This window comes from Mirounga leonina, unplaced genomic scaffold (genome assembly GCF_011800145.1).
Source record: "Mirounga leonina isolate KUSES-001 unplaced genomic scaffold, KU_Mleo_1.0 Mir_197, whole genome shotgun sequence".
Taxonomy (NCBI): Eukaryota; Metazoa; Chordata; class Mammalia; order Carnivora; family Phocidae; genus Mirounga; species Mirounga leonina.
Genome location: NW_023270494.1, coordinates 5,292,790 through 5,316,661, shown reverse-complemented (window position 1 = coordinate 5,316,661; position 23,872 = coordinate 5,292,790). Strand labels below are relative to the sequence as shown.

Here is a 23,872-nt window from a genome sequence, read left to right as displayed (position 1 = left end):
GTTCAGTGTTTGAAGAGATGCAGGAAAACTCTCAAGGGCTTATGGATCTCACGATGTTGAGTGCAGAGCACTTTGGCAAGGGCTTGAGTACTTAACCGGGCAAGCACCCGCTGCAGAAACACAGGAAGGCCTATGGCATCTGCCCAGATCGGAAGGATGGAGTTGGGGAAAGGTGTGTGTATTGGGGCGGGGGGGGGGGGGGGGGCGTGGGCCTACCTGGTCCGCTTGGCAGTCTTTGAACGGGGCAACTTCCAGGTGGTGGAAATGGAGCGGGACAGGGAAGCCTAGACAGGTGCAGGGTGGGCGGGGCTGGGTCCTGTGCTTTGTCTTCAGGTGTTTGCAGAACCCTGGGGTGGGATGCCAGCTCTAAGGCCCCAGAGCCCTTGCACAGAGCACCTGCCTCTAACTGCCCAGTCCCCCAGAGAAGCAACTGAAACTGAGGTTGCAGTTTAGGCTCTGCTGCTCCATCCAGCCTTCCATGCAGCCCCTGATGATGGCCCTGCAGCCCCTGCTGCTCCATTTGGCCTTCCTCAGGCTCGGCACCACCGGGCCCTTGGTCCAGGGGCGTGGATTTCGCTCGCCAACAGTTGGTAGGTGGAGAGTGTAAAGTCGTTAGGCTTTAGGATTTGGACCCCAGGGCACCCACCCAAATGACCTTGACCTCCATCCTTCAGCCTGGCCATCCTTCTTGGACTTCAACTGGCCCCAGGTGGTTCAGGAAACCATCCAGATTCCGAACAATGGGAGCGCACCCCTGCTCGTGGATGTCCAGGTGTTTGTGTCCAATGTATTTAACGTGGTAAGTGTTCTCCAGCCACGGAGGGAATAGGGCCCAGGTGCTGAGCCGGGGATGGGCCAAGACAGCCCCAGCCAGTGGTGGGGGCTCCTGCCTTTTGTCCCGTAGCGCCCACCCCCGGGTGACACACTGCCCCCTTCCTCAGGACATCCTGCGGTACACACTGTCCTCCATGCTGCTGCTTCAGCTGGTGAGAGCCCGGGGGGCGGGAAAGGGGGGATGGGAGAAACTTCTCTTCATCCAGCTCAGAAGTACCGGTCTTCGTGAAACTGCCAAGCCAAGTGGCTTGCATATATATGGGAGCGGTAGGCTTAGTAGCTTCTTTTTGTTGCCAGTCCTGGCTGGACACTCGTCTGGCCTGGAACACAAGTGTCCACCCGCAGCATGCAGTCACACTGCCCTGGGACTCACTCTGGACTCCGGGACTCACTATTCAGGAGGCGTAAGTGAGGCGAGAGTTCTTGTGCCAGGAGGCCCTCCTTAGTGATTGTCCCCCTCCCCGGTGGCCCTGCCAGACCACAGGCACATCCCACTGCCTCGTGTCCCCCTCACCCTTCTGGAACCGGGATGGCGGGAGAGGGCAGCCGGGCTAGGCTGGGGTCTCCCCCACCTCCCCCTTCTGAGAAGCGGCCGAGCCTCCTGCTGTGCTGTCTTCCTCCACCAACAGGCTCTGGGTGGACTGGCAGGACCAGAGCCCGCGGGCCCGAGTGGACCCCGACGGCCACGTCGACCTGTACCTGGCCCTCACCACGGAGACCAACTGTGACTTTGAGCTCCTCCACTTCCCCAGGGACCAGAGCGACTGCAGCCTCAGCTTCTATGCTCTCAGCAACACTGGTGCTGACTGGACAGGAGCTGGGGGGTGGGGGGTGGGGTCGGGGAGGGGGAGCCTCTGGAACCATGTCAGCGGACATCTGACACGGGGGCAGCCAGCCTGTTCAGACCAGTCCACCCCAGGCTTAGGGGAGCTGAAGAGATCCTAGAGCAGAGCCTGCTTCTCATGTGCACCTCCTAAATATCCCCCACTCCGTGCCGCTCCGCCCCCCCCCCCCCCCCCCCGCCCCCTGCAGCTGCCCTCAACAGCCAGGTCCAAACTGCAGTGTCTGGGCTGCTTTTGTCAAGCCTAGAGGCCAAAGTTGCTGCAGCCACCCAGTAAATACCCCACAGACCCACGGGTGATGTCCAGCTTGCCCCAGAACCCCCACCCTTGCCTCACACCCCTCCCCCCTGGGAAATACTAAAGCTGCTGCCCGCCCTGAGGCTAATATTACAGGTGAGAGAGGATATCCTGGGTGATGAATCCAGACCACGTCCCCCTCCAAGAAGTGGGGCCCAGTGCATTTAGTTTTACAATGAAAATTCACCTCTGAATCTGAGAAGGCCCTTCCCCTGGCTGGAGAGAACGTGGGGTGTTGCCCAGCCCGTGCACAGAGCGCGTTCACCTCCCAGTCTGCCCCCAGCCACCATCAGAAGTCTCCATCAGCCCTGGATGCCGGCTTGTCCCTGCCGCATACTCCCGAGAGAGTCAGGGCCAGGGGCACCTCCTTCCTACTTCCCCACTCTCCCCTGCCCCCCTTCCAGTGCTAGAGCTGGAGTTCCGGGCCCGCGCAGTGAACGAGATCGTGAGTGTCAAGAGGGAATACGTAGTTCGGGATTTGAAGACCCAAGTCCCACCCCAGCAGCTGGTGCCCTGCTTCCAGGTGACGGTGAGTTGGAACGTGGCTGACAAGGGCTGATGGGGGCGTGAAACTTGTGGTCAGAGGCCATGGTGCCACCTTTCAGCTGCCCAGCCCCCCACGCACCCCCCCACAAAGCCCTGACTTTCTTTCCAGTTGCGCCTGCAGAACACAGCGCTGAAGGCCATCATAGCTCTGCTGGTACCTGGGGAGGCGCTGCTGCTGGCTGACATGTGCGGGGGGCTGCTGCCCCTCAGGGCCACCGAACGCATGGCCTACAAGGTGACCCTGCTGCTGGGCTACTTTGTCTTCCACTCTTCCCTGGTGCAGGCCCTGCCCAGCTCCTCCTCCTGCAACCCGCTGCTCAGTAAGTCCTGCGCCCCTCACCTGGCCCCGGGGGGGGGGGGTGCTCTGCTCAGACCTGGCCCTGACCTCCCCACCCCCTCCCGCCCCCAGTTTACTACTTCACGGGGCTGCTGCTCTTGCTGTCCGTCAGCACCATGGAGACCGTGCTGCTGGCCGCGCTGCCGGCCTGCCGGCCTGGGGCAACCTCAGCGCCGAGAGCAGCCCCAGCCCAGCCCCGAGAGGGGAGGAGCAGGATCCTGGGGACCCAGGGCCACATCCTGAAGGTGGGCAGGGGCCCCTTCCTGGAGCCGGGGTAGAGGGAGGAATAAGGCCAGGAGCAGGTTCGATAGGGCTGCCCATGTAGGGCTGAGGGTCACCAGGCTGGTTAGGGGCTCCATGCATTCCGTCGGCCGGCTCCACTGCCCCTGGGCTCCAACATGTCTGTCCTTGGAAGACGCAGGTATGGAGCAGAGAGCAAGGGTAGCTTCCCTAAGGGCCCAGGTGACTTCAAACTCCCCAAGATAACACTATGCCTCTCGGAGCCTCTGTATAAGGGTGCTTCTTCGCTCAAGATGGCCTGGAGTGGGCCAGACCCCAACATTCACGGGTTGTAAATCTAAGGGAGGGAGAGATACAGGCTCACAGCCCCCGGGGCTCGCCCCCCCTGCCACTCTGGGCCAACATGCTGGGTGAGCCGTGAAACACTGCCTGCCTCCTCCCCCACCAGAAGCTCCCGGAGTGAAGGGGTCAAGAAGGAGCTGGGCTGAGGCTGCTGACCACATTTTCTTCCTGGTGTATGTGGTGGGGGTAGTGTGTAGCCAATTCTTCTTCATTGGACTCGGGATGTGGGCAACATGCAAGTCTGACCCAGGCCCTGGCAAGGTCAAACCCCACGGCGGGCAGCCCAGGCTGTGACAGGGCCGGGCCCGGGGCTGCAGAGGGAGGGCCATGACAGGGTCTCTGCAGAGAGGAGGAGGGAGGACGACTCTCTTCCCTAAGCCCAGAGGATCCTAGGCCACTCTGAGTTCTCCCTTCTGATAGCAGGCAAGCAGAGCATGAAATAAACCCATCACCCTGGTGCCTTGCGCCTGCGCCTCAAGGGTCTGTCTTCGCTGAGCTCAGCTATTCGTTCTTGTCCTAAGTAGGTGGGGCTGCCACTTTGCACCCAACCCCCACTGTGCTCCTGAACTTGTCACCACCACTGTGCACCAGTCATCTGGTCCCCATTTCTGCGACTACTGCTGCTCGGCCTCAGGCCCGGGAGCACCGGGCCCCAGGAGACAGAAGCCTGGGTCAGGCCACACAGGGTGGCCAGAGCTTCTCAGAACTCCTTTTGCAGAGTGCTGGACCCCAGAGGGCGCGGGGAGAGGGCACTCCTGCTCCAGCCATGTAGGGGATGCCTGGGAGGTGGAACACCCCCGATTTTCAGGACCGTGGGTGATAGGGAATACATTTTCCACACTATCCATGAGCGGGTCAATCCTGCTTGCTTTTTCTCCATGCCCTCTGGCTGTACTGTGGCCTGCCCCTCTGGGCCCTGCCCACGTTTCTGGGCTAGAGGGGGCTTTCTCCACCCCCAGCTCTGAACCGGGCCGGAGGTGGGCTGTTTACCCTCCCGCTCTTGTACACATGAGGGAGCTGAGGGCACAAGCCCTTTGTCTTTCCTCTCTGTCCTTTCCTGTCTGGAACCCATTACGTGGCCCAAGCAGGCTCAGGCTCATGAGACCTAAGGTGGGAAGGAACCCCGGTATTCTGGTACAGTGCGGGTCTGGGGGAGCTCCAGGAAGAAATGCAGACCAGGACTCAAGGGCTCGGGGACAGGGCTCTGGGCTCTGGGAGAAGGGGTGGAAAAAGGTCCCTGTCCCAAAGGATGTCAAACTCACCAGGCCCAGAGGCAAGTTAACACTGATTTATCTGTCCAATAATACGGCTGATCTGGCAGAACCAGGCAGGGACAGCAGCAGGCTCAGGCAGACGTGTCAAAGAGGCGATCGATCATGTCGCCCACCTGTTCCACGCGGTACTTGATGTACTTCTCCGGGTTCTTGGTGAAGGGTACGCTGCCATACCTGACCAGGTGCTGAGGTCAGGGGCAGGCTGGCGGCCCCCCAGCTCCACCTCAGCCTCAGACACTCCTGACAGGGTGCCCCTGAGTCATGTCCCAGTCCGGCCCCACAGCAGAGCCCAGGGCACAGGTCTGCCACCCACACGTACACGACCCTCTGGGTTTTCTTGAAGAGCAGAGCAGAGACCCAGCAGGGGAAGTGGGGGGCACAGGGCTGGGGAGGTGGAGACAGAGTGCTCACCTGTGCAGAAAGGCCCCGTAGGTCTCCCTGACAATGTTCTTCTGAGCTTGGCGAATCTTGTCTCTCTGTTCCATGTCAGGAATAGCCCAGGCCTTCTGGATCTTGCACAATTCTTCAAGGCCATCATTGAAACCCTGGCCGCCAAAAAAGGTGGAAAAAGAAGTGACCCAAAGACAAAGACTCTGGGCCCATGTCCCTGTAACAGCAGCAAGGAGCAGTGGAGGGGAGGGGACCCCAACTCACCTTGAACCGCTCCTTGATCATCTGCCGCTCCTTGTCCCTGAGCTGGGGGTGGTGGGAGAAGGCCGAGAAAGTGTTCCTCAGAGCAGAACTGCCCGGCCACTGGCTCCTCCCCAAACACCTGAGCCCAGCCCTTTCTCCTGCTGCCCTGTGGCCACAGGCATCCTTCGCTCATCCCAGTGGGATGCTTGTCCATTTTCCCCCAGAAATGTGACAAAAAGTATCACATCTGCTAGACACCCTTCCCAGACCAGGCCTTTCGCCCACCTTGACTCCTGGTTGGAATACAGGTAGATTCTTCTCAGCGATGTAGTCAGTCACCTTTAACCAGCTGCCAGGTGGGGAGAGAGGCAGAAGGTAGAGGAGGGACTGCTTCCCAGGGGCTGGTTTGTTTTGTTTTTTAAATCTCTTGATCTACTAGGGGAGGGGGAGGTCGGCAATGGATTTGGGTCACAACTAAGCAGAGCACAGCTGAGATTTTTCCTTGGGAAAATAAAATGTTCAAGCTGCTGGCTTTTAAAATTAAGAACAGGAAACAGAATTCAATAAATTGAACAAATACTAGCAGCTACACTTCACATCGATCTCCTGGAGAGTAAATACCAAGAAGCAGATGAGAAAGAAAGGAGGGAGCAGAGGACAGACAAAGCAAGGAGGAGGGAGACCACTCCCAGGAGACATACACAAAGGGAGACACACAAACCAAGGAGAAACGAGGATGAGGAGCAGTGGGAGCACGGCAGAGTGAGGTTCAGCAAGTTCAAGTACTCTTGCAACCTTGCTCTTCGCTTGGCCTCACGTCCCCACACCTCTGTCAGGCAGCCTTCCCATTCTTCTTCGCCCGCACCCTAGGCACCGCACCCTCTGGAAATGCTGGCCAGAGCAGCCCCCAGGGAGCAGGTGGTGCTAGGGGCGGGTGGTCCCTCTCCACCCTGTGGGTGTGGTTAAACAGCAAGTGGAGGGCCAGGTCCACAGGGGAGCACTTCCCCATTACTGACCCCACTCTGCAGCTCAGACAGGAAGAGTGAGTGAAGGATACAGCCTGGGGGTGAGGGGAGGGCGTGGCGGGGCCCACCTGCGCTGGTAGGTCTGGATCTGCTGCTCAATGTGCTCCCGGTAGGAGCGCTCAGCAGTCTTCTGGGTCACGGCCACCAGCTGGATCAGCTCAGACCTGGGGAGGGGGGGGTAGGGAGGGAGCAGAGGATCGAACTGGCTCTTGGGGCCCAAAGGTTGCTGGTCTCCGCAGCAGCACCCGTGGGGCCTGCCCTAAACTGCCCCAGGTCCTGGGACTCCAAGGGGTAAAGCGCTGCTCTCCCCGCCTGGCCAGGCAGAGGGCACAGGCGGCCCCGGAAGGGTGGGTGGGCGGACCGGGGCAGGTGGGAGCCGCGCGCACGCAGACACCTGAGCCACTCACTTCTCCAAGGCCTTGAGGATGTAGTTGTAGTTGTTGTGCAGGAAGATGGCGCTCAGAGCCGGGTCCTCATACACCTTGGACTTGCTCAGGAGGTTCAGCTGCAGGTTGCCCAGGACCTTACCTGCACAGGGAGGGTGTGGCTACATGCACGGGCAGTCTGACCAAAACGACCCAGTCAATGGCCCTCGAACCAACTCCAACCCTTGTCCTTGTCCCTCCTAACTTCAGACTCCACAAGCCTCAGGAGCCCTCTGCCCAGCCCCGCTCAGCCCCTAAACCGGAAGTTAGGTTACAATTTCAAAGGTCGTGGAGGGGGCTCGGGACTGGACCAAGACTAGCAGGAGGGCACAAAGGGAGGAAAGGAAAAGGCAGGGGAGGTGGGCGCCAGGGGCTGCCAGCTAGACAGCACTCACAGATATACGTGCTCAGCAGGCGCTTGCTGAACTCGGAGCTGTAGCTGGTGGCAGCAGAGCTGGTCTCTGGGAGGAGAGAAGGCCTGTTACTGCAGCCGTGGCAGCAGCCAGAACCCCCTGTGGCCTCCCCTCAGCCCCGGGAGCAGCTCTGGAAACCCTGGGAGGGGCCCCTGAGCCCTCCTCAGGTGGACTGGATGCAGAGGCGCTCAGGGCAGGGGGTGGGGGCTGCTGGGCTGCTGGGCTCCTTGCCTGCTGCAGGGAGCACTCCCTCAGCCTCTTCCCGGAACCCGGGGCAAGCCCCTCTATGGTGATGGGTGGCAAGGTTAATGAGCTGGCCTGTGATCAGCAGGAAGGCTGGCGGGACAGGAGTGGGACACCCCCTGCCCCCCAGCCCTGACTCATGCTGGGTGCTGTCTACTACTACGAGGCCCACTTATCCCATTTGTGAACAGCAGGGTCTTAGAGTAGGCTCCCCATGGCCTCTCCCCCTTCTCCCCTACTTCCCACAACCTCCTCTACCGGGCTCCCCTGAACAAGCAGGCAGCCAGGCGGCGGCGGTGGATGGGGAAGGAGGGGGCAGGCAGGTGCTGGGCTAGCCTGGAGGGTGCACTCAGGGTGCCGCCTGGATAAGCTCAGGGACAGAAAGTGGCCCTGCAGGGAGCTGAGAGAGTTGGGAGCACCCCAAAGACCCATGTCCCCCCTGACCCCCACTCCCCAGTAGGTCCTGAGTCTGTCCAGATGCCTCCGTCCCCAAGGAACCTCACCCATGGGGTTTCAGAGGGGTAGGATGGGGCTGCAGAGCCCTGCTGCTTACCTCGGGGGTCTAAAGGAATATTGTATGTGTCCCCAAGAACTACGGAGTGAAAGGCAGTGCACTCAGAGGGAAAGGGGGAGAGACAAAGAAGGGAGAAAGACGCAAAGTGCAAACACAGGTTAGAAACCGTGTCCCCCGAGTCAAGCAGACCCCTCCCCGCGACAGCCAGAACACAGATGGCAGGCCACACCCTGGCTGGACCCCTGAAGGTGAGGGAGCATGCAGCCAAGTGGGGATCTGGAGAACTGCAGGCCAGAGGCTGCTCGTCGCTCCCTCGCCCCCAAACTGGAGGGAGGGGAGGGCCCGGGGGCCCCAACAAGTTGGGTTGGGTCTCGGTGCTCAGAAATGCCAACCTCCTTCCACGCCAACCTCCCCAGCTCCAGTGCCAGGGCAGCGGTCAGCGGGGAGACACCAGGCTGGCCCTGAGACGCCAGCCCACGGGACGGTCAGCTGTGTGAGACTAATCGGGAGGACGGGCGGACACAAGAGCAGGTGGAGAAATGCGGAAGGAGGGGCGAGGCAGGCAGGGCGTCTTCGAACCAGGGAGTGCCACTCTCCAGAGCGAGGACGGTAGAAGGAGCGAGAAGGGAGGGAGGTCGGGTCAGGAAAGGCACAGTCAAACCCCACTCCACAGGGCAGGAGGGGATCTCTCCCAGAGGTGGCCAGTCGCCCCATGTCTCCAGACAAGTGGGAGGAGTGGGGGATGGGTAGGGGGCCCCACTGGCAGGTGCCGAGTACCTTGGGAGGCCAGCATGGCCCCTGCCGTCTCCTGGAAGTCCAGGAGCTGCTGGAGGAAGAGGATGGCCTGTGTGGGGAAAAAACAGGTCCAGGAAGAAGGTCAAGGGCAGGACCTCAAGGTCACATCTCCTCCCAAATGCACCCCCTTGGACCATTCCAGGCGGGTGCAGGGCCAGGGGTCTGCCCCGTGAAAAGAATGGTTGTAAGCTTCCTGCCCTACTGGGGACACTAAGTCCTTTGCCCCCCATCCTGCCACCAGCATGCCGGCTCTGGGCCAGGCCAGGCCCTCTCCCCCTCCCCAGGCGACCTGGGGCAGCACCTACGTTGCTTGTGAGCTCATGCACGGTGCCATCCTTGGGCATGTTGTATTCCTTGTCCGGATCATTCTGTGGAAAGAACAGCGCAGGTTCCTGAACCTGCTCCCAAGGCCTTGGCCCCAGCCCGGGCCCCAGGCGGTCTGCTCTGGTGCCACCTCCTGGCGACAGGGGCCAGGGCACCCCTCAGGCACGCAGGCCAGTGAGACAGGACAGGAAAATGGGGCAGGAGCGTCACCCCTTAGGGGCTCAGGAGCTCCCTGGGCAAGAAAGGGAGGCAAGTGGGTACGGACAGGAGACTAGCAGCCCCTCTGGGCGGCCCGCCCTCCACAGGAGCTCCCCAGGCAGGTGCCTGGTGGCCCTGCCCACAGCTCCTAGGGCCGCAGGTGGCCCCGGAGAGAGGGAGAGCACCTTGATGTTGTCGGCAAAGTCCTCCAGGGCCTTGGCTCCAACGGTCTCCATGGAGGTGATGAGGCCGGGCAGCTTGTTCTTGGTGTTGGCAGCCGTCCCCTGAGGAAGCGCACGGCTGCAGAGCGGACCCCGCTCCCTACCAGCCGCTCCCCTGCCCCTCACTGCCTCCCCTCCTGTTCTGTCACCCCGGGAGGGAGTCCTCTCACCCAGGGCCCTGCAGAAGCTGCTTCCATCCAGCTTCGGAGCAGACGTGTGAGGGCGGAGAAGCCAGGCCAGGCAGCACGGTACCCCCCTCCATGTCCCCAAGGGCCTTCCCGCCCACATACCTGGAGCACCTGGTCAAACTCAGGCTTGGTCTGCTTGAGGTGCCGCAGAATGGGGAAGACGGTGAGCACGGCAGAGAAGTCGTGCCTGATGATGGCCTTCCGGGCAGCAGACACGATGTTCTCCCCTTCGAGCATCAGCCCGTCCAGCGCGTCCTGAGAGAGCAGAGCAAGGACGCGGCTCACAGAGGGGGCAGAGCGGTGAGACCTGCCTCCCAGGGACGGTCAGGGCCGCTGGAGGGGCTGGGGGAAGCCAGCATGCCCCAGCAGCGGACGGCACCCCCCACTCCCCCCGCACACACATGGTGGAGATGGTGGGTGGCTACAGTTGAAGGCTACAGGCCAAGAGGTCTGGCCCAAACTCCAGCTTCTGCAGCCGCAGCTTTTGCGGGGGCATCTGGTTGGGGCCCAGGAGCAGGGTGGGGCGGGGCAGGACCTGGATCAGGGAGTCAAAGGTCTTTTTCTGATGGTGCTCAGGGATGACGTCCATCAGCAGCTGGTACTCGCTCTGGGCCAGCCTGACGAAGGCACTGACGCAGTGAATGTAGGCGTCGGTCTCCACGTCCAGCGTGTCGTCTCTCCCTGGGGGGACAGTGGTGCCCCTGAGCTGCTGGTCTGGGGACAGCCGCTCTCCCTGCTGGGGGGGCATGGGTCTCCCCAGCTCCTGGCCTGTAGCCCAGGCGGACTGTTCTGGCAGAAAGCTGAGAGCATTCCAGCAGGCCCGACTGCTTCGAAGAGAAAAAACAGGGCTGAATCCAGCCTTTGTCCTGGCTTCATTTTCAGCTCTGCCAGACAGTGTTTATGTCCCAGAGCATCAGGTACTAGAGGTGGTGGGGAGATGGATGAAGGGATGAAGAGGGAAGAGCCCTAAATCGGCTTCCTGGCTATGGTGTACCTGTCCCCAGGACTGAGGATTCTGAATTGTACTAGAAAGAGGGCAGCCACGGGTGGGTGCCCACCTCAAAGAGGCAGGCACCATGGTCACCCATCTGAGAAAATGCCAGGCCACTGAAGGCAGTTCTCAGCCCCGCCAGACGTGGAATGTCTAAGAAGGCAGTGGGCTGTGGCTAGGAGGCTAGCTGGCATGGGGTCAAACTTTGAGAAGGGGCGATGAGTCCCAGAAAGGGAGGGCTTCTGCTGGTCAGCTGCCCCAGGAGACCCGGGTCCCACTAGCGGAGGCTGGGGCAGGGAGTGCCCATAGGCAACCTGGTCCCACATGCAAAGGAACGGGCTCCGAGTCAGAGCTTCGGAGCTGTTGTTGGAGTCAGATGTCAGGGCTCCCTGCCCTCCAGGGAGCCACCTTCCAAGTAGCGGCAGCTTCTCCCCTTGGCCCAGGCCCCGAGAGCCAGGCATACACTCCCATCTGGAGAGAGGCAAGGAGACCTAGTGCCCAAAAGAGAGACTTGAGAGAGAGAGGCAAACAGGCCTGGCTCATCCTCAGAGCAGAGCCCTCCGGGGACGGCGGCCAAGGCAGTGGTGGCTGCCCTCGGGCTGGGCTGCGGTACTCACCAGCCAGCGGCCCGTGCTTGTCGTTCAGGGCCTCGGACAGGTGCTTAACTCGGAAATCATGCTCGTGACCTAGCGAGACGTCGGCCGTACAGACACAAGCAGCGTTTATCCAGGGGCTGGGCGGGCTGCCCCTCGGGGACAGGGAAGAAGCCCTCGATCTCCAGGAGGGGATGTGAGATGGGGGTAGGCAGGGGAAGGGGCACCGGAGAGGGCTCTGAGCCCCTCCTCTGCCACGGACCACCTTGGGAACAGCCATTTCAAGCCTGACTTGCAGTGCCCAAGACCGTCCTTGAGAGCTGGTTCTCTGAGCCCGAGGCCAAGAGAAAGCCTGTGGGACGACCAAGGAAGGCTCTGGAGAGCTTCTGGCAGCTGCGGAGGGTCTGATGCTCGGCCCCAGGGGCTTTACCCACCTCACCATGTTTGGGGAGACTCGCAGTTAGAGAAATGTCACTGCTGAGTGAACGAGACAGCCTCCTTTGGTTCCCCAGGGTTATTCTTTGAAAGGAAGGTCAGGTCCACCAGGGCAGGGCTGTCCTTCCTCCGACAGGAGGCAAGGAGGGACATGGCCTACAGGCTGCCCATCCCCCTCGTGGCACACACTCCCCTTTCTAAAGCTGGGGGAGGTGGGGGTGGCCCGGAGGCCTAGGCCAGCTTGGTCCTGCCACTGCTGGTCTGAGCGTGAAAGGGCTGCCCATAACAAAGAACTTTCTCTGAGTTCAAATAGGAGACAAGGACAGAGACAGGGAGGGAGTAGGAAGCCTCAGGGAGGGCAGAGCTGCCATCAGCCAGACAGGACCAGGCCGAGGCCACGCACCTGCCCTGTGCCAGCTGGAGTGAGCGGCACCAGGCACCTGCTGTCCCCACCCCTGCCCCCTCCCAGGGACTCTCCCGTGGCCCTCCTGGGGGCTTGGAGGCTCTGCCCTGCCACGAGAGTGCACACATGGTGGCGGAGGAGGGAACAGGAGAAGAACACAGGGTGATTACCTTCCAGAGGAATGAGGTTAGAGCCCCCCTTTTTCCCATCTAGACCATGCTGGGAATATTGTTTCAGAAGGTTCTGAGCCTTACGGATCGTGCCTGTCACCAGAACCACACAGAGAGGAGACAAGAAGACCTAGGAAATGAGTGAGAGAAAACAGCAGCAGGCCTCCACCTGCCCCCCTCCCCGAGCCCCATACCCAGCCCCCCAACAGTGAGCATGCCCACATGCCATCTCTCCAGCAGGCCCCTTCCAGGACCCCCGGAGGCGCTACAGATGGGCAGGAAGGAACAGGCACGGGGCATGCCCCACACAGAGCTCCCGATTCTGCTCCTGACCCTCATGGTTCTGGATTTGAGTTCTCTTTAGGAAATGCAGTGGGTGAAGGAGATGAGATGGGCAAAGAGCCATCAGGAGAAGCCAAAAATAAAAAACACTACTGAGTGGCATTTAAGTCGGCATAGACCAGGCTCAGGATGGAGGAGCCGGCGACGAAGCTCTCACACCCAGAGGGCACAGCCAGGTTGGCGGAGTCTGGGGACCCGAGGCCGAGAGGCCCATGGCCCGGCCCGAAACACTAGGAGGCCGAGCTCCCGGGCATGCTCAGTGCTGGGACGTGGACACACGGAGGTCGATGGAAAGCAGAGCCCGGGAGTTGGTGAGATAGGACTGAGCTTCCTGGGAGAGCGGTGCCCAAGACAGAAGGCTTGGAGACCCTGAGGCAACCTGGCCCCGTGCACCAAAGTCACCTGAACCCCCAAAGCAATCGGAGAAAACTCAGAAGCTTGGTTGGGGGTTAACGGAAGCAGGATGGTAGATGGTGGCGGGATGGGGGGGGCGGCATGCTCGCGGCATGGAGGAAAAAAACAACAGTTAGTATCAAAAGTGAAATCAACAAAAACAAAACCGCAGTGCCTACAGCTTCCGGGGTCAGCCACCTCTGTGGGAATGAGACACCTCGGGGCAGAAAATGCGGGAAATACAATAGCATTTAAAACAGATGAGGCCAGCTGCCTTGTTAATAAGATGCACTAGGAGCGGGAAAGAGGCCCCCACACGTAACTCTGGTCCATCTTCTCTGGAGACTCCTGTGTCCCCTACCCCCAGCCGTGTCTCTGAACACAGTGAGGCTGCCTGGGTTCTGGCAGCCCCCCCCAAAAAAGCTGGGGGAGAAGGGACAAGGTCTGGAGTGCCTCCTTTCTTTCTGTTTGGACCACGTGACAATCAGCTACTAATGACCAAGTTCATGGCCCCGGCACAGCATCTGTCTCCCTGTGTTCTCCCCATTCAGTGAGCGGTCCTGCTAATGAGCAAATCAGATTCCTGCCCCACAGCAAACCCGCAGCAGATGGACCCGCACACAGGCCTTGAGGAGCCTCGCCGGCACGCTGGCATGGATGGAGACCGAGGACACCGATCGGGCAGCCGCCAAGCCCATCACGTGCCCAGTGACCACAGAGATGCCGAGATTGGTATTAAATTACTGACCGACTGAGGCCTCCCTGCTCCTCTCCTCCAAGCCAGGAGCGGATGTCCCAGGGGCCTGGCTCCCTAGTTTTCCACATCAGTCCCGACCCCCTGGCTGCTGACAATCTTGAAACTCTGCAGCAACCACAGGGATCCTCGCAGCCTGAGTCTTCCTCCAGGGCCCATAAGCCAAGAACAGACTAGGCCCACTGTGAGCCCCACCACGGCCAGCCAACACTCTGGGGGCAGTGCAGACCAGGTCTGCCCACCCCGCCGTGGGCCTGTCAGAGAAGAGATGGAGAAGAGAGCCCAGACAAGCCAAGGCAGGCAGCCTCACAGCCTCACTGAGGGAGACAGCCCCTGCCCAACGCGCAGAGGCACGGGGACGGACCGACCGAGTGCCGGCAGCTGCAGCCCAGCAGGCTGGCTCAGCACAGTCTCTGTTAGGAGCAGGTTTTTAGATGACGGCCAGGAGATCTGCACTGGACGGGAGAAGGCGGTACACCTCCTGCTGGGGCCACCAGTCCTCTGCTCGCTTGGGCCACTGAGGGCAGCCTCTATGCTGCCCTTTCTCCAAACCCCAATTAAAGGCCTGAGCAGGAGCAGGTGCTCTCTGAGGGGCAAGGGCGAGAAACACTCTACACACAGCCTGCTGTCACGAGGGGTGGGTCCCACGGGCCACACCGGGCACGTCCCTGCAGCCACAGCTCGGCAGTGTGGGCTAAGGTGGAAGCAGCCCCTGGCTCTTGAGCTTTCTCTCCCAGGTGCTGCTCCCGGCGGCCCCTTGCCCTGCAACATCCTAGCCTCTCCTTCAGCTGAGGACAGCATCTCTCGGCAGCTCGAGACAGCGGCTTACCAGGGTGCGGCTGACACACAAGGACATTTCACCCGGAGCATGGAGCTTCAATAGATGGGGACTTGCTAGGTGGGGAGACACCTGCTTTCTGTCCTCTGTACCCACAGTCAGGGGCCACTGGGAGGATAAGCTCTGAAGGGGCCGACGCTGCTAACCCCAGGACGGCCAAAGGCCATGCAGGTCCCACACAGCCTTCTGGGTGGGGCTTAATGGGCATGAGTGGGGGCTCACCTGGCCTCTTGATGGGCTTCTTGGTGGGCGTGTCTTTCCTCTTGTTGGGGATAGCAGGGGAGTAGGGAACCCCAGAGGAAGAACTGCTCTTCCGGAAATGTTCCTTCAGGCCCTTGATGGAGCGGTCTAGCTGGCTGGAGCGAATCTGATAGTAGACATTCATGAAATCTGAGGAGAGAGGGGGTGGTGGCAGCTGGGTCCCTGCCTCTCTTTCCCCTCTAGATGCAGCGGGCCGAGCAGTGGTAGAGCCTATTTCAGTTTGCTAACTAGTTCCTAGCATCTGCTATGGCTCCCAGCCACCCACATAGCCTGGTCCCAAATTAAGCCATCTTAAAAGGGAAAATATCCCCCAATAGAACTGCTAATTAAGTTTTGAAAGTAAAATTCTTTTAGATAAAAAATATAAAATTAGGAAGCACCTGGGTGGCTCAGTTGCTTGAGCGTCCAACTCGTGGTTTCAGCTCAGGTCATGATCTCATGGGCTGTGAGATCAAGCCCCGCGTCGGGTTCCACACTCAGCAGGGAATCCACTTAAGACTCTCCCTCTGCCCCTCCCCACCGTGCGCACACCCTCTCTCTCTCAAATAAATAAATAACATCTTTTTAGAAATAAATAAATAAATAAAATTAACATCGAGATTCACCTTGGTGAGGGGTCAAAGGATGTGAGCAATTTATAGGAGGCAAAGAGATAACAAATGTCAGTGAATGAAAACACACTATATCTTTAGCCATTCATGATATGCAAATTTTTTTTAAAAGGACCACGACAGCCCTGGCTAAGATAAATAAAATTAATGAAGAAAAAAGAGCCATAGGACCGTTGATGGCTCTTTGGACTGGCCCCACCTACCTGGAGATGAGCTTCCAATGGCAGAAAGGTACAAATCTGTTTGGACACTTCTACCTGATAGCTGCATCTCTGAGAAAACACCCAAAGAACTCCCTATATAAGGAAAGCAATCCACACAAGTATGCTCCCTGCAGCACTTTCTATCAATACTGGAAAACTGGAGAATCCAAAAATGAAATGGGCAAGGAAACACTACACTTCAGCAGTTCCCAACCAAGGTGTTGCAAGGAGCCCCAGTGTAAAAAATGGGCCGAAGCACAGGGGTCTGGAGGCTGTCCACTGGCCTCTCTTTTCTCCCTAAAAATCTCCTGCTGAGCCCAAGGCCCGCCTAAAGTGCAGCTTAGGAGCTGTGGACATGTTCGCACAGTCACATAAGCTATAGATTTATTGCTTGTATATCATTTCCTATCAAACTTCTTTTTATGAAAAAAAAAAAAAAATCCAGGTGGATTAAAGAAATAAAGCGGGGAGAAGACCCCACTCCGTGTGGCCCTGCCACCTGGGTCCTCTCACCTTGGTTGCGGCCATATTCCACCAGCCAGCGGGAGATACGGATCACGTCCTGGAGCACTCCCTCGGGCAGGTGCTCCAGCGGCACCTCCTCCTGGACCTCCAGCTCATCCTCACCGCTGATCAGATCCAGGATGAGCACAGGGGACACGACCTTGCTGTGCCTGGTCATCAGGCTGCGGAACTCGGACTCCAGCGACTCCTTTCCGCGCTCGAACAGCAGCTTCTACGGGGACAACGGGAGGAAGGAAGGGAGAGGGTTCGGCTGCTTCAGCATCCAGCTGGCCCCTCCTCTGCCTTCACTTCCTTTAACCCAGAGAAGAAACACCAGGAAGCCCTCTCTGCTTATGTCTTTGCCTCATGTTCCCTCAAATTGTATGTTCACAGGTGAAACTCAAAGTTTTACAAGACACAGATGCTTCACAAATATTGGCCGATGATTTTCCCAATGGGCCATTACCCTGTCTTCTTGTTAGAAAAGGGTTTGCAAGAGAAAAAAAATAGATAAATGGAACTACGTCAAATGAAAAACTTTTGTCCTACAAATGACACCATCAAAGCAGTGAAAGGACAACCCACAGGATGAAAGAGAACATTCGCAAATTATATACCCAATAAGAAACAGATAGCCAGAACATACAAGAGAACAGAAAACATCCGTCCACACACAAAAGTATACGTGAGGGTTCATAGCAACATTATTTGTAACTGCCAAAAAGTGAGGCATCCATCAAGTGGCGAATGTGGTCCATCCACACAATTCAACGTTCCTCAGCCATACCACGAATGAAGAACTGACACACACCACCATGTGCCCGAACCTTCAAAACATTACATGAAGTAAAAGAAGGCAGACACAAAAGGTCACATATTATACGATTCCATTCATATGAGAAGCTCAGAATAGACAAATCTGGAGAAACAGAGTAGAGACAAGTGACTAGCAGAAGCTGCGTGGTTGGGGAGAGGAGCAGAGGGGAGTGGCTGTCAACGGTCCAGTGTCCCTCATGAGACCAGGGCAGGGACTGGTGTCTCCCAAACCTCCCACAGTAGCCCACTGGCCCCTCACCACTTTGTTGAGCTCTGGGCTGTCTGGGCTATTGTCCTGGAAGTACTCCACAGCCTTCTGAATCTTGGCCATGCTCCCCAGGTACTCCTCCAGCCTGCCTGTGGGGCTGTGAAGGAAAAGAGCTGCATCAGCCTGGGCAGATGGAAGAAGAAGAGGAAGGACCAAGAGAATGGTATTTGGAAGAGAAGAGAATTAATACAGGGGACTCCGGGCTCAAGTATATTCAAACCCTCTCTTCTAAAGCTTAGCGTTGCTGGCCCAAGAGGTATTAGCAATGTGAGCCTCTGGCCCTAGCTCACCCCTCCCTGATGATTTTCTCAGTGTCACTGGCCACATGGTAGTAGCTGATGACATGGTCCAGGCAGGAGAGAGTCTTCTCAACATTCTCCTGCAGTCGCTGCAGGTTCTCTGTCTGCTTGTGCACAGGGATGATGGAGTTCTCCAGCTTCATAAGGCGGCTCTCAAAGGATGACAGGATAGACACCTGTGGGGGACAGCCCAGTCTCAGGACTGAGTCTTGTCCCAGGACTGCTTCTACCCACCCACCAGGTCTTTGGCATTTGCTGCCTTTCCTCTGGTTTTCTTTCTTTTATAAAAAAAGATTGTATTTATTTTGACAGAGAGAGAAAGAGAGCATAAGCAGGGGGAGTGTGAGAGGGAGTAGCAGGCTCCCTGCTGAGCAGGGAGCCCAACGCAGGACTCGATCCCAGGACCCTGGGATCATGACCTGAGCCGAAGGCAGATGCTTCACTGACTGAGCCACCCAGGCACCCCTCCTCTGATTCTCTAGATAATAGAGGGAAGGGATAGGGTGTACGTGTTCACCACCATATCCCCAGCACCTACCATGTGCAGAGCACACAGGAGGTGGTCCAAATAAACTGGATGAAGTTTGCCTTGCAGGAGGCAACCCATGCATTAAATGAACTCCTTCTAAGATAATCACCCCAGGAGGGACTCCCTTCCACCCTCTGAAGCCAAATCTCAATTTCACTTCTCTCTGAAGCTTTCCTAGACTGAAGAGGAAGTAGTTTCATACAGAGTAGCCTCAAATGCATTGCTAGTACTTCAAAACCTCTCTCTCTAAGGGTGAATCTCTATTTAATAATTTAATAAGGATGAGGACTTTATGATTGTGTTCCTAAACACATACCCAAAATTTGTATCTACTCAATATGAGCTTTTCCAGTCTCCTCTAGAAATAAGGAAGGAAACTCCTATTTGCTGAGCACCTGTTGTAGACCAGCTACTATGCAAGATGCATTCCCATGCATTGTCTCCTACGACCTTCACAGCCACGCTGGGAGGTTGGCATTGCCTCTTTTAGTAGATGAGTTGACTGAAGCTCAGTGTTACCTGTCAGAAGCCACATAGAAATAAGTGGAGGGGGTGCCTGGGTGGCTCAGTTCGTTGGGCATCTGCCTTTGGGTCGGGCCATGATCCTGGAGTCCCTGGATCGAGTCCCGAATCAGGCTCCCTGCTCAGCAGGGAGCTTGCTTCTCCCTCTGCCCGTCACCCCGCTCTCTCTGACTCTCTTTCTCTCAAATAAATAAATAAAATCTTAAAAAAAGAAGTGGAGGGGCGAGAACCAGATCCCAGCTCTGCTTTCAAAGCTCCTTCTACCCCTAAAGCCCTCTGAGGTGAAGGCTGAGTTTTCTCTGCCCTCAGTAATCTCAAAATCTCAGGCCACCCTTGCCCTCTGATCATCACCTGAATTGAGGATGACACACGACCACTACCCAGCTCACATACATCAGTCTCGCTAAATGTTTGCAGAAGGAGAGAACGAAGAATGGAGACCTTGGAGAGAAAGCTGAAAGTCTGCGCCAGCAGGGGCTGCGGCATCGTATGTGAAGGAGCAGAAAACGGGGGAGCTAGGTAAGAGACACCCCACACTGCTGCTGGAGAAACCCACACATTACCACCATCATGACCCAGGCCCGAACCCCTGGCTTTTTGTAAAAAGGGCTCTCCTCCAGTCTGGAGGCCTGTCTGCCCCTCCCACCTGAGGGGTTACTCACCATGTTTTTGGTGAGCTGGTCGCTCTTCTCCAGGCTGTCTCGGATGAAGGACAGCGTCTCCTCCTCCTGGCGGAAGCGGAGCGGAGCATATCACAAGAAGCTGGAGGCTAACTAACACCGCGTCCCAGCCCCACGGCCTCGCCCCCAACCCTGTCTCCTCGCAGGGAGTGCTCCCTCCCAGCCCTGCCTCCTCCCTGAGGAGATGCCCCGGCCCGGATCTCGGCCCCTTCCCTCTCCTGCTCCCCATCCCCAGCCTCACCTGCTTCAGCTTGTCCTCGATCTCCCGCCGCCGGGCGGACGCCTCCTGCGGAGGAATCATCGCCTCGGCCCAGCGGCTCCCGCGGCCCGGTGCCTAGACTCTGCGGGCCCCCTCGGCTCCCGTCTCTGCCACACCCACTTCCGCCCTTGGCCCCGCCCCCACGGCGCGCTCGTGGTGCCATATTGGGAATGGCAAGCGGAACTGAGTAACAGGCCTGGGGAGGTGGCCATCTTGGGTGTGGCGAGTGCGGGGTTCCCCGACTTGCCAGAAAAGGTTCGCAAGCAGCGTTGGATCGCTCCGCTGACCGGACGGCTGGAGCTCACTTGCGGTCTTCGTGTGAAGGCCGACCTTTTTGACAGAGGCCGCTGGGGAAGGCCACAAGTTTGTTTCCCTAGTTCGCATTTTATGGCCAGGCACGGATGTCGCCTTCCCCGCAGACCACAGCACAGAGCGTGTCACGCTGTAGGCCCGGAACGTGTGGCCATTTGATGAGCCGGGGCTTGTGTAGTCGCTCCTTCTTTCGGCCCTGCATTACGCAAAAGTATGCAGCGGACCTTGTGTGCAAACCCCGAACGGGGGAGGGCTGGGGACAGAGGGGTCGCCCACGGCCCCGGTGGCATCCGTAACCATAAATCTGGCTTGTGTGGAGCCCAGTCAAATTCCCGGGGCTGGCGGAGTCCTCGGAGCATCCATTCCGGGGGAGCGGGGGGCTTGCTTGGAGCGTGCTGTCCAAGCCTCACCCTGGAGCGTCTGTTTTGGAGAGAGCTCTGCGGTTTTATCTGTTGGGGGTGAGAACTTGTCTGCTGCTGAAGTGTCTTCTGCTGGGAGCTCACCTCGTCTGGAAAAGGTGCAAGGGGAAGGCTGAAAGATGTCAAACCTGTCTGAGGGATTGGGCCCAGCCCCTTAACTATTTCTCATAGAGGCTTTGGGGAGATCAGAAAGGCTTGGAGGGCGGTCAGGGCCCCTTCTCCAGAGTTCCAAAACATTCTAACTCCTCTGCCCAGAGCCTCCAGCAGGGACATTCCTGGATCGAGGTTCCTGCGGGGCTGGGTGTTCAGCTTTCACCACAAGACTCAGCTCCTGCAAAACCTAATGTCACTCCTTCCTCCATCCCTTCCCTGCCAACCCTGCCTCTGGCCCTAGTCCTTGGGGAGGTAAATAGCTGTGTGGCTTTGCTCAGTTCTGTGGATCCAGCATCCAGGCAGAAAGGGATAGACAACAAGGCATGTGCTGGTGGGTGAGAATATTTTGGGATACCAAGTCCTAGTGTTCCCAAGCACCGCCCCCCCCCCCCCCCGCAGGACCCACCACATCCAAGAGGAGGAAGAAATGGGACCTGGAGCTTGGAGAGAGATTGAGGAGCTCTTCTGATGGGGCATGAGGACAATTTCAGATCTGGTGGGTAGCCAGGAAAGTGGGATTGAAGGAAATCTCCAAGTGCAGCCCTGTTGGAGATGGGGGAGATAAAAAGGCAGAGTCATCGTGGGAGGGCACCTGGGATGATTTCACTGAGGCAGTCCTTGTGCAGTCCTGAGAACTAAGTAAAGGGGAAAGTTCAGTGCCACAGTACAGAACGAGGGCCTGGAGCACTACGGTGGAAAGGACTCTGGACTCGGTAGAGCAGCCCAGAGAGCCCCCTTCAGCACCTGCCTCTCTGAACGGCACCTAGCCCAGGGTAGATGCTCAAGAAAAACAGCGATATCATCTTGTTCTATAAGTCTTAGGATCCCTATGCTCATGAACAAATACTTTGAACTTGGCACAGTATCATTGTATTTTTGCAAATAAACTACATATCTGTGTGCTTTTGTGTGTTTTCTCAAATCTCTTTCACTAAGTGTAATTTGGTAGCCAGCTATCCTGTATGGAGAGCTTTCTGTTTGTCCATCTCTGTTACAAACACCATCCTTACTCGTCCTCTTGTCTAATCCTCACAATAAACGTACAAGTCAGGCACAGCTGTTGTCTCCCTTCTGCAGATGAAGAAGCTCAGGCTCAGAGAGGTCAGGTGCGCTAAGTCAACACAGCTGCCTGGGAGAGGATACACCAGAGGCTGCTCCCCACCTCCCCATGCTGGGTGGCTCAGGAGTGTTATTTGTTGCTACGCAAAACCACCAATCTGATTTTCAAGAAAATCCATTGTAAAAAGCAGGTTATATTTATGACAACCATATCTAGTAAAACGTAAACTTTCAGAAAGAAAGTTCAAAGTATTCTCCTCTCTCTCAAATAAATAAAATCTTTTTTAAAAAGATTTTATTTACTTATTTATTTGACAGAGACACAGCGAGAGCGGGAACACAAGCAGGGGGAGTGGGAGAGGGAGAAGCAGGCTTCCAGCGGAGCAGGGGGCCCGATGGGGGGCTCGATCCCAGGACCCTGGGATCACGACCCGAGCTGAAGGCAGACGCCCAACGACTGAGCCACACAGGCGCTCCTGCAGTTTGATTTTAAAACTATTTTTCAATGTAATTCTTATTCAAGGTTAAAAAATTCAAACTGGAAAGAGGGTGGAAGGTGAAAAACAGAAGGTTTTCAGCCCTCTTCCCCGCTGAGCCCCAAACCCCTTTGTCCCGGATGTAACCAGAATGACCACTTTCCTAATGCATTTGGACAAATCCAAACACATTCTACACAGAATAAGCTCTTGTTTTGTTTTGTTTTTAATACAAATGTCATCACAGTAAACATCCTTTCCTGTGGCCTGCATCCTAACAGTATACCATTTTTCTTAAGACTTTATTCATTTATTTATCAGAGAGAGAGAGCACAAGCAGGGGGAGCAGCAGGCAGTGGGAGAAGCAGGCTTCCCGCAAGGAGTCCAATGCGGGGGGGCGGGGGGGGGGCGGTTCCTGGGATCATGACCAGAGCTGAAGACAGACGCTTAACCGTCTGAGCCACCCAGGTGTCCCCCTAACAGTATACCTTGATCATCTCTCTTTATTTTTTTATTATTATTATTTTTTTAAGATTTTATTTATTTATTTGAGAGAGAGCGAAAGCGAGAGAGATCACAGAGGGAGAAAGAGAAGCCAACTCGCTGCTGAGCAGAGAGACCGGTGCAGGGCTCTATCCCAGGACCCTGAGATCATGACCTGAGCCGAAGGCAGACGCTTAACCAACTGAGCCACCCAGGTGCCCCCAGTATCTTGATCTTCTTTCAATATCAGTATCAGAGATCTCCTCCTCCTTAGCACAGTGTTTCATAGAAGAGATACAATATAGAAACGCTGTCCTCAATTAATGGACACTTGGGTTGTTTCCAGGTTTTTGCTATTGGAAACTCCACCCCTATGCATAGATGACTGGTACATCCTGCACAGACCGCCCCTGGACGGACATCTATACATTCCCTAAATTAAAACACATACTTTTTTTTTTTTTTTAAGATTTTATTTATTTATTTGACAGAGAGAGAGACAGAGACAGAGAGCACAAGCAGGGGGAGCAGTAGAGGGAGAGGGAGAAGCAGGCTCCCCGCTGAGCAGAGAGCCTGATGTGGGGCTCAATCCCAGGACCCTGGGATCATGACCTGAGCTGAAGGCAGACGGTTAACCAACTGAGCCACCCAGGTGCCCCTAAAACATATACTTTTAAAATCTGTATAGAGATGTACAAATTGCCATCCGATTTGCTGAACTAGTCTATACTTCCAGTACCAATGTACAATGTGCCTCTTTCCCCACACCTAAACCCACACTAAGTATTATCAATCTAACATTTTTGCCAATCTGAGAGATGAGAGATGAGAAATGGCATCTCAGGTTTAATTTTGAACTAAATGAAATGGAAAAAAGAATTTATCAAAAGTTGTGGGATGCAGGGGCACTTGTGTGGCTCAGTCAGTTAAGCGTCTGCCTTCAGCTCGGGTCATGATCTTGGGGTTCTGGAATTGAGCCCCACGTTGGGCTCCCTGCTCAGCGGGAAGTCAGCTTCTCCCTCTCCTTTGCCCTTTGCCCCTCCCCCTGGCTCATGTGTGCATGCGCGCTCTCTCAATAAATAAAATCCTTAAAAAAAGTTGTGGGACAGGGAAAGGGACGGGAAAATGAAACAGGACAAAACCAGAGAGGGAGACAAACCATAAGAGACTCTTAATCTCAGGAAACAAACTGAGGGCTGCTGGAGTGGAGGGGGGTGGGAGGGATGGGGTGGCTGGGTGATGGACATTGGGGAGGGTATGTGCTATGGTGAGCACTGTGAATTGTCTAAGACTGATGAATCACATACCTGTACCCCTGAAACAAGTAATACATTATATGTTAATAAAAAAAAAAAGTTGTGGGATGCAGTGAAAACAGTACTTGAAGGAAAATTTATAACATTGAATG

The 23,872-nt window shown here is 56.8% G+C and overlaps 2 protein-coding genes across 7 annotated transcripts; one reads left to right on the top strand and one right to left on the bottom strand.

The window, feature by feature from the left end:
• Nucleotides 1-493: 493 nt before the first annotated feature.
• On the top strand, nucleotides 494-3,894 carry ZACN (zinc activated ion channel). The gene is given in 10 exon segments (XM_035026395.1): nucleotides 494-590; nucleotides 675-799; nucleotides 942-986; nucleotides 1,132-1,238; nucleotides 1,464-1,633; nucleotides 2,378-2,502; nucleotides 2,629-2,839; nucleotides 2,929-3,002; nucleotides 3,005-3,101; nucleotides 3,545-3,894. Coding segments are annotated over 10 exon segments (1,239 nt in total). The 3' UTR covers nucleotides 3,733-3,894.
• An 811-nt stretch (nucleotides 3,895-4,705) lies between these two features.
• EXOC7 (exocyst complex component 7) lies at nucleotides 4,706-19,683 on the bottom strand. 6 transcript variants are annotated; one of them, XM_035025964.1, is made up of 21 exons: nucleotides 19,545-19,683; nucleotides 19,286-19,351; nucleotides 17,564-17,748; nucleotides 17,265-17,370; nucleotides 16,199-16,421; nucleotides 14,833-15,000; nucleotides 12,284-12,376; nucleotides 11,300-11,368; nucleotides 10,227-10,372; nucleotides 9,794-9,946; nucleotides 9,468-9,566; nucleotides 9,066-9,128; nucleotides 8,743-8,809; nucleotides 8,005-8,043; nucleotides 7,191-7,256; nucleotides 6,778-6,898; nucleotides 6,439-6,534; nucleotides 5,631-5,694; nucleotides 5,367-5,408; nucleotides 5,124-5,257; nucleotides 4,706-4,886 (listed from the first exon to the last, which is right to left on the bottom strand). In XM_035025964.1, the coding sequence occupies exons 1-21, from the start codon at nucleotides 19,602-19,604 to the stop codon at nucleotides 4,784-4,786; spliced, it is 2,163 nt and encodes a 720-aa protein (XP_034881855.1). In that variant the 5' UTR covers nucleotides 19,605-19,683; the 3' UTR covers nucleotides 4,706-4,783. The 6 variants fall into 6 exon arrangements, with proteins under 6 accessions (XP_034881855.1, XP_034881856.1, XP_034881857.1 ...); XM_035025965.1 differs by lacking the exon at nucleotides 8,005-8,043 and having other exon boundaries at nucleotides 19,545-19,682; XM_035025966.1 differs by lacking the exon at nucleotides 11,300-11,368 and having other exon boundaries at nucleotides 19,545-19,682.
• Nucleotides 19,684-23,872: the final 4,189 nt, after the last annotated feature.

Bases quoted from the DNA above. Each gene is read 5' to 3' on its own strand.
- EXOC7 (XM_035025964.1), bottom strand. From the start codon at position 19,604: ATGATTCCTCCGCAGGAGGCGTCCGCCCGGCGGCGGGAGATCGAGGAC. The intron at 17,371-17,563 runs GTGAGCTAGGGC...TTTCCTTCACAG, and splicing joins GAGAAAATCATCAGGGAGGG to CCCCACAGGCAGGCTGGAGG. The intron at 15,001-16,198 runs GTGAGAGGACCC...CTCTCTCCTCAG, and splicing joins GGAATATGGCCGCAACCAAG to ATTTCATGAATGTCTACTAT.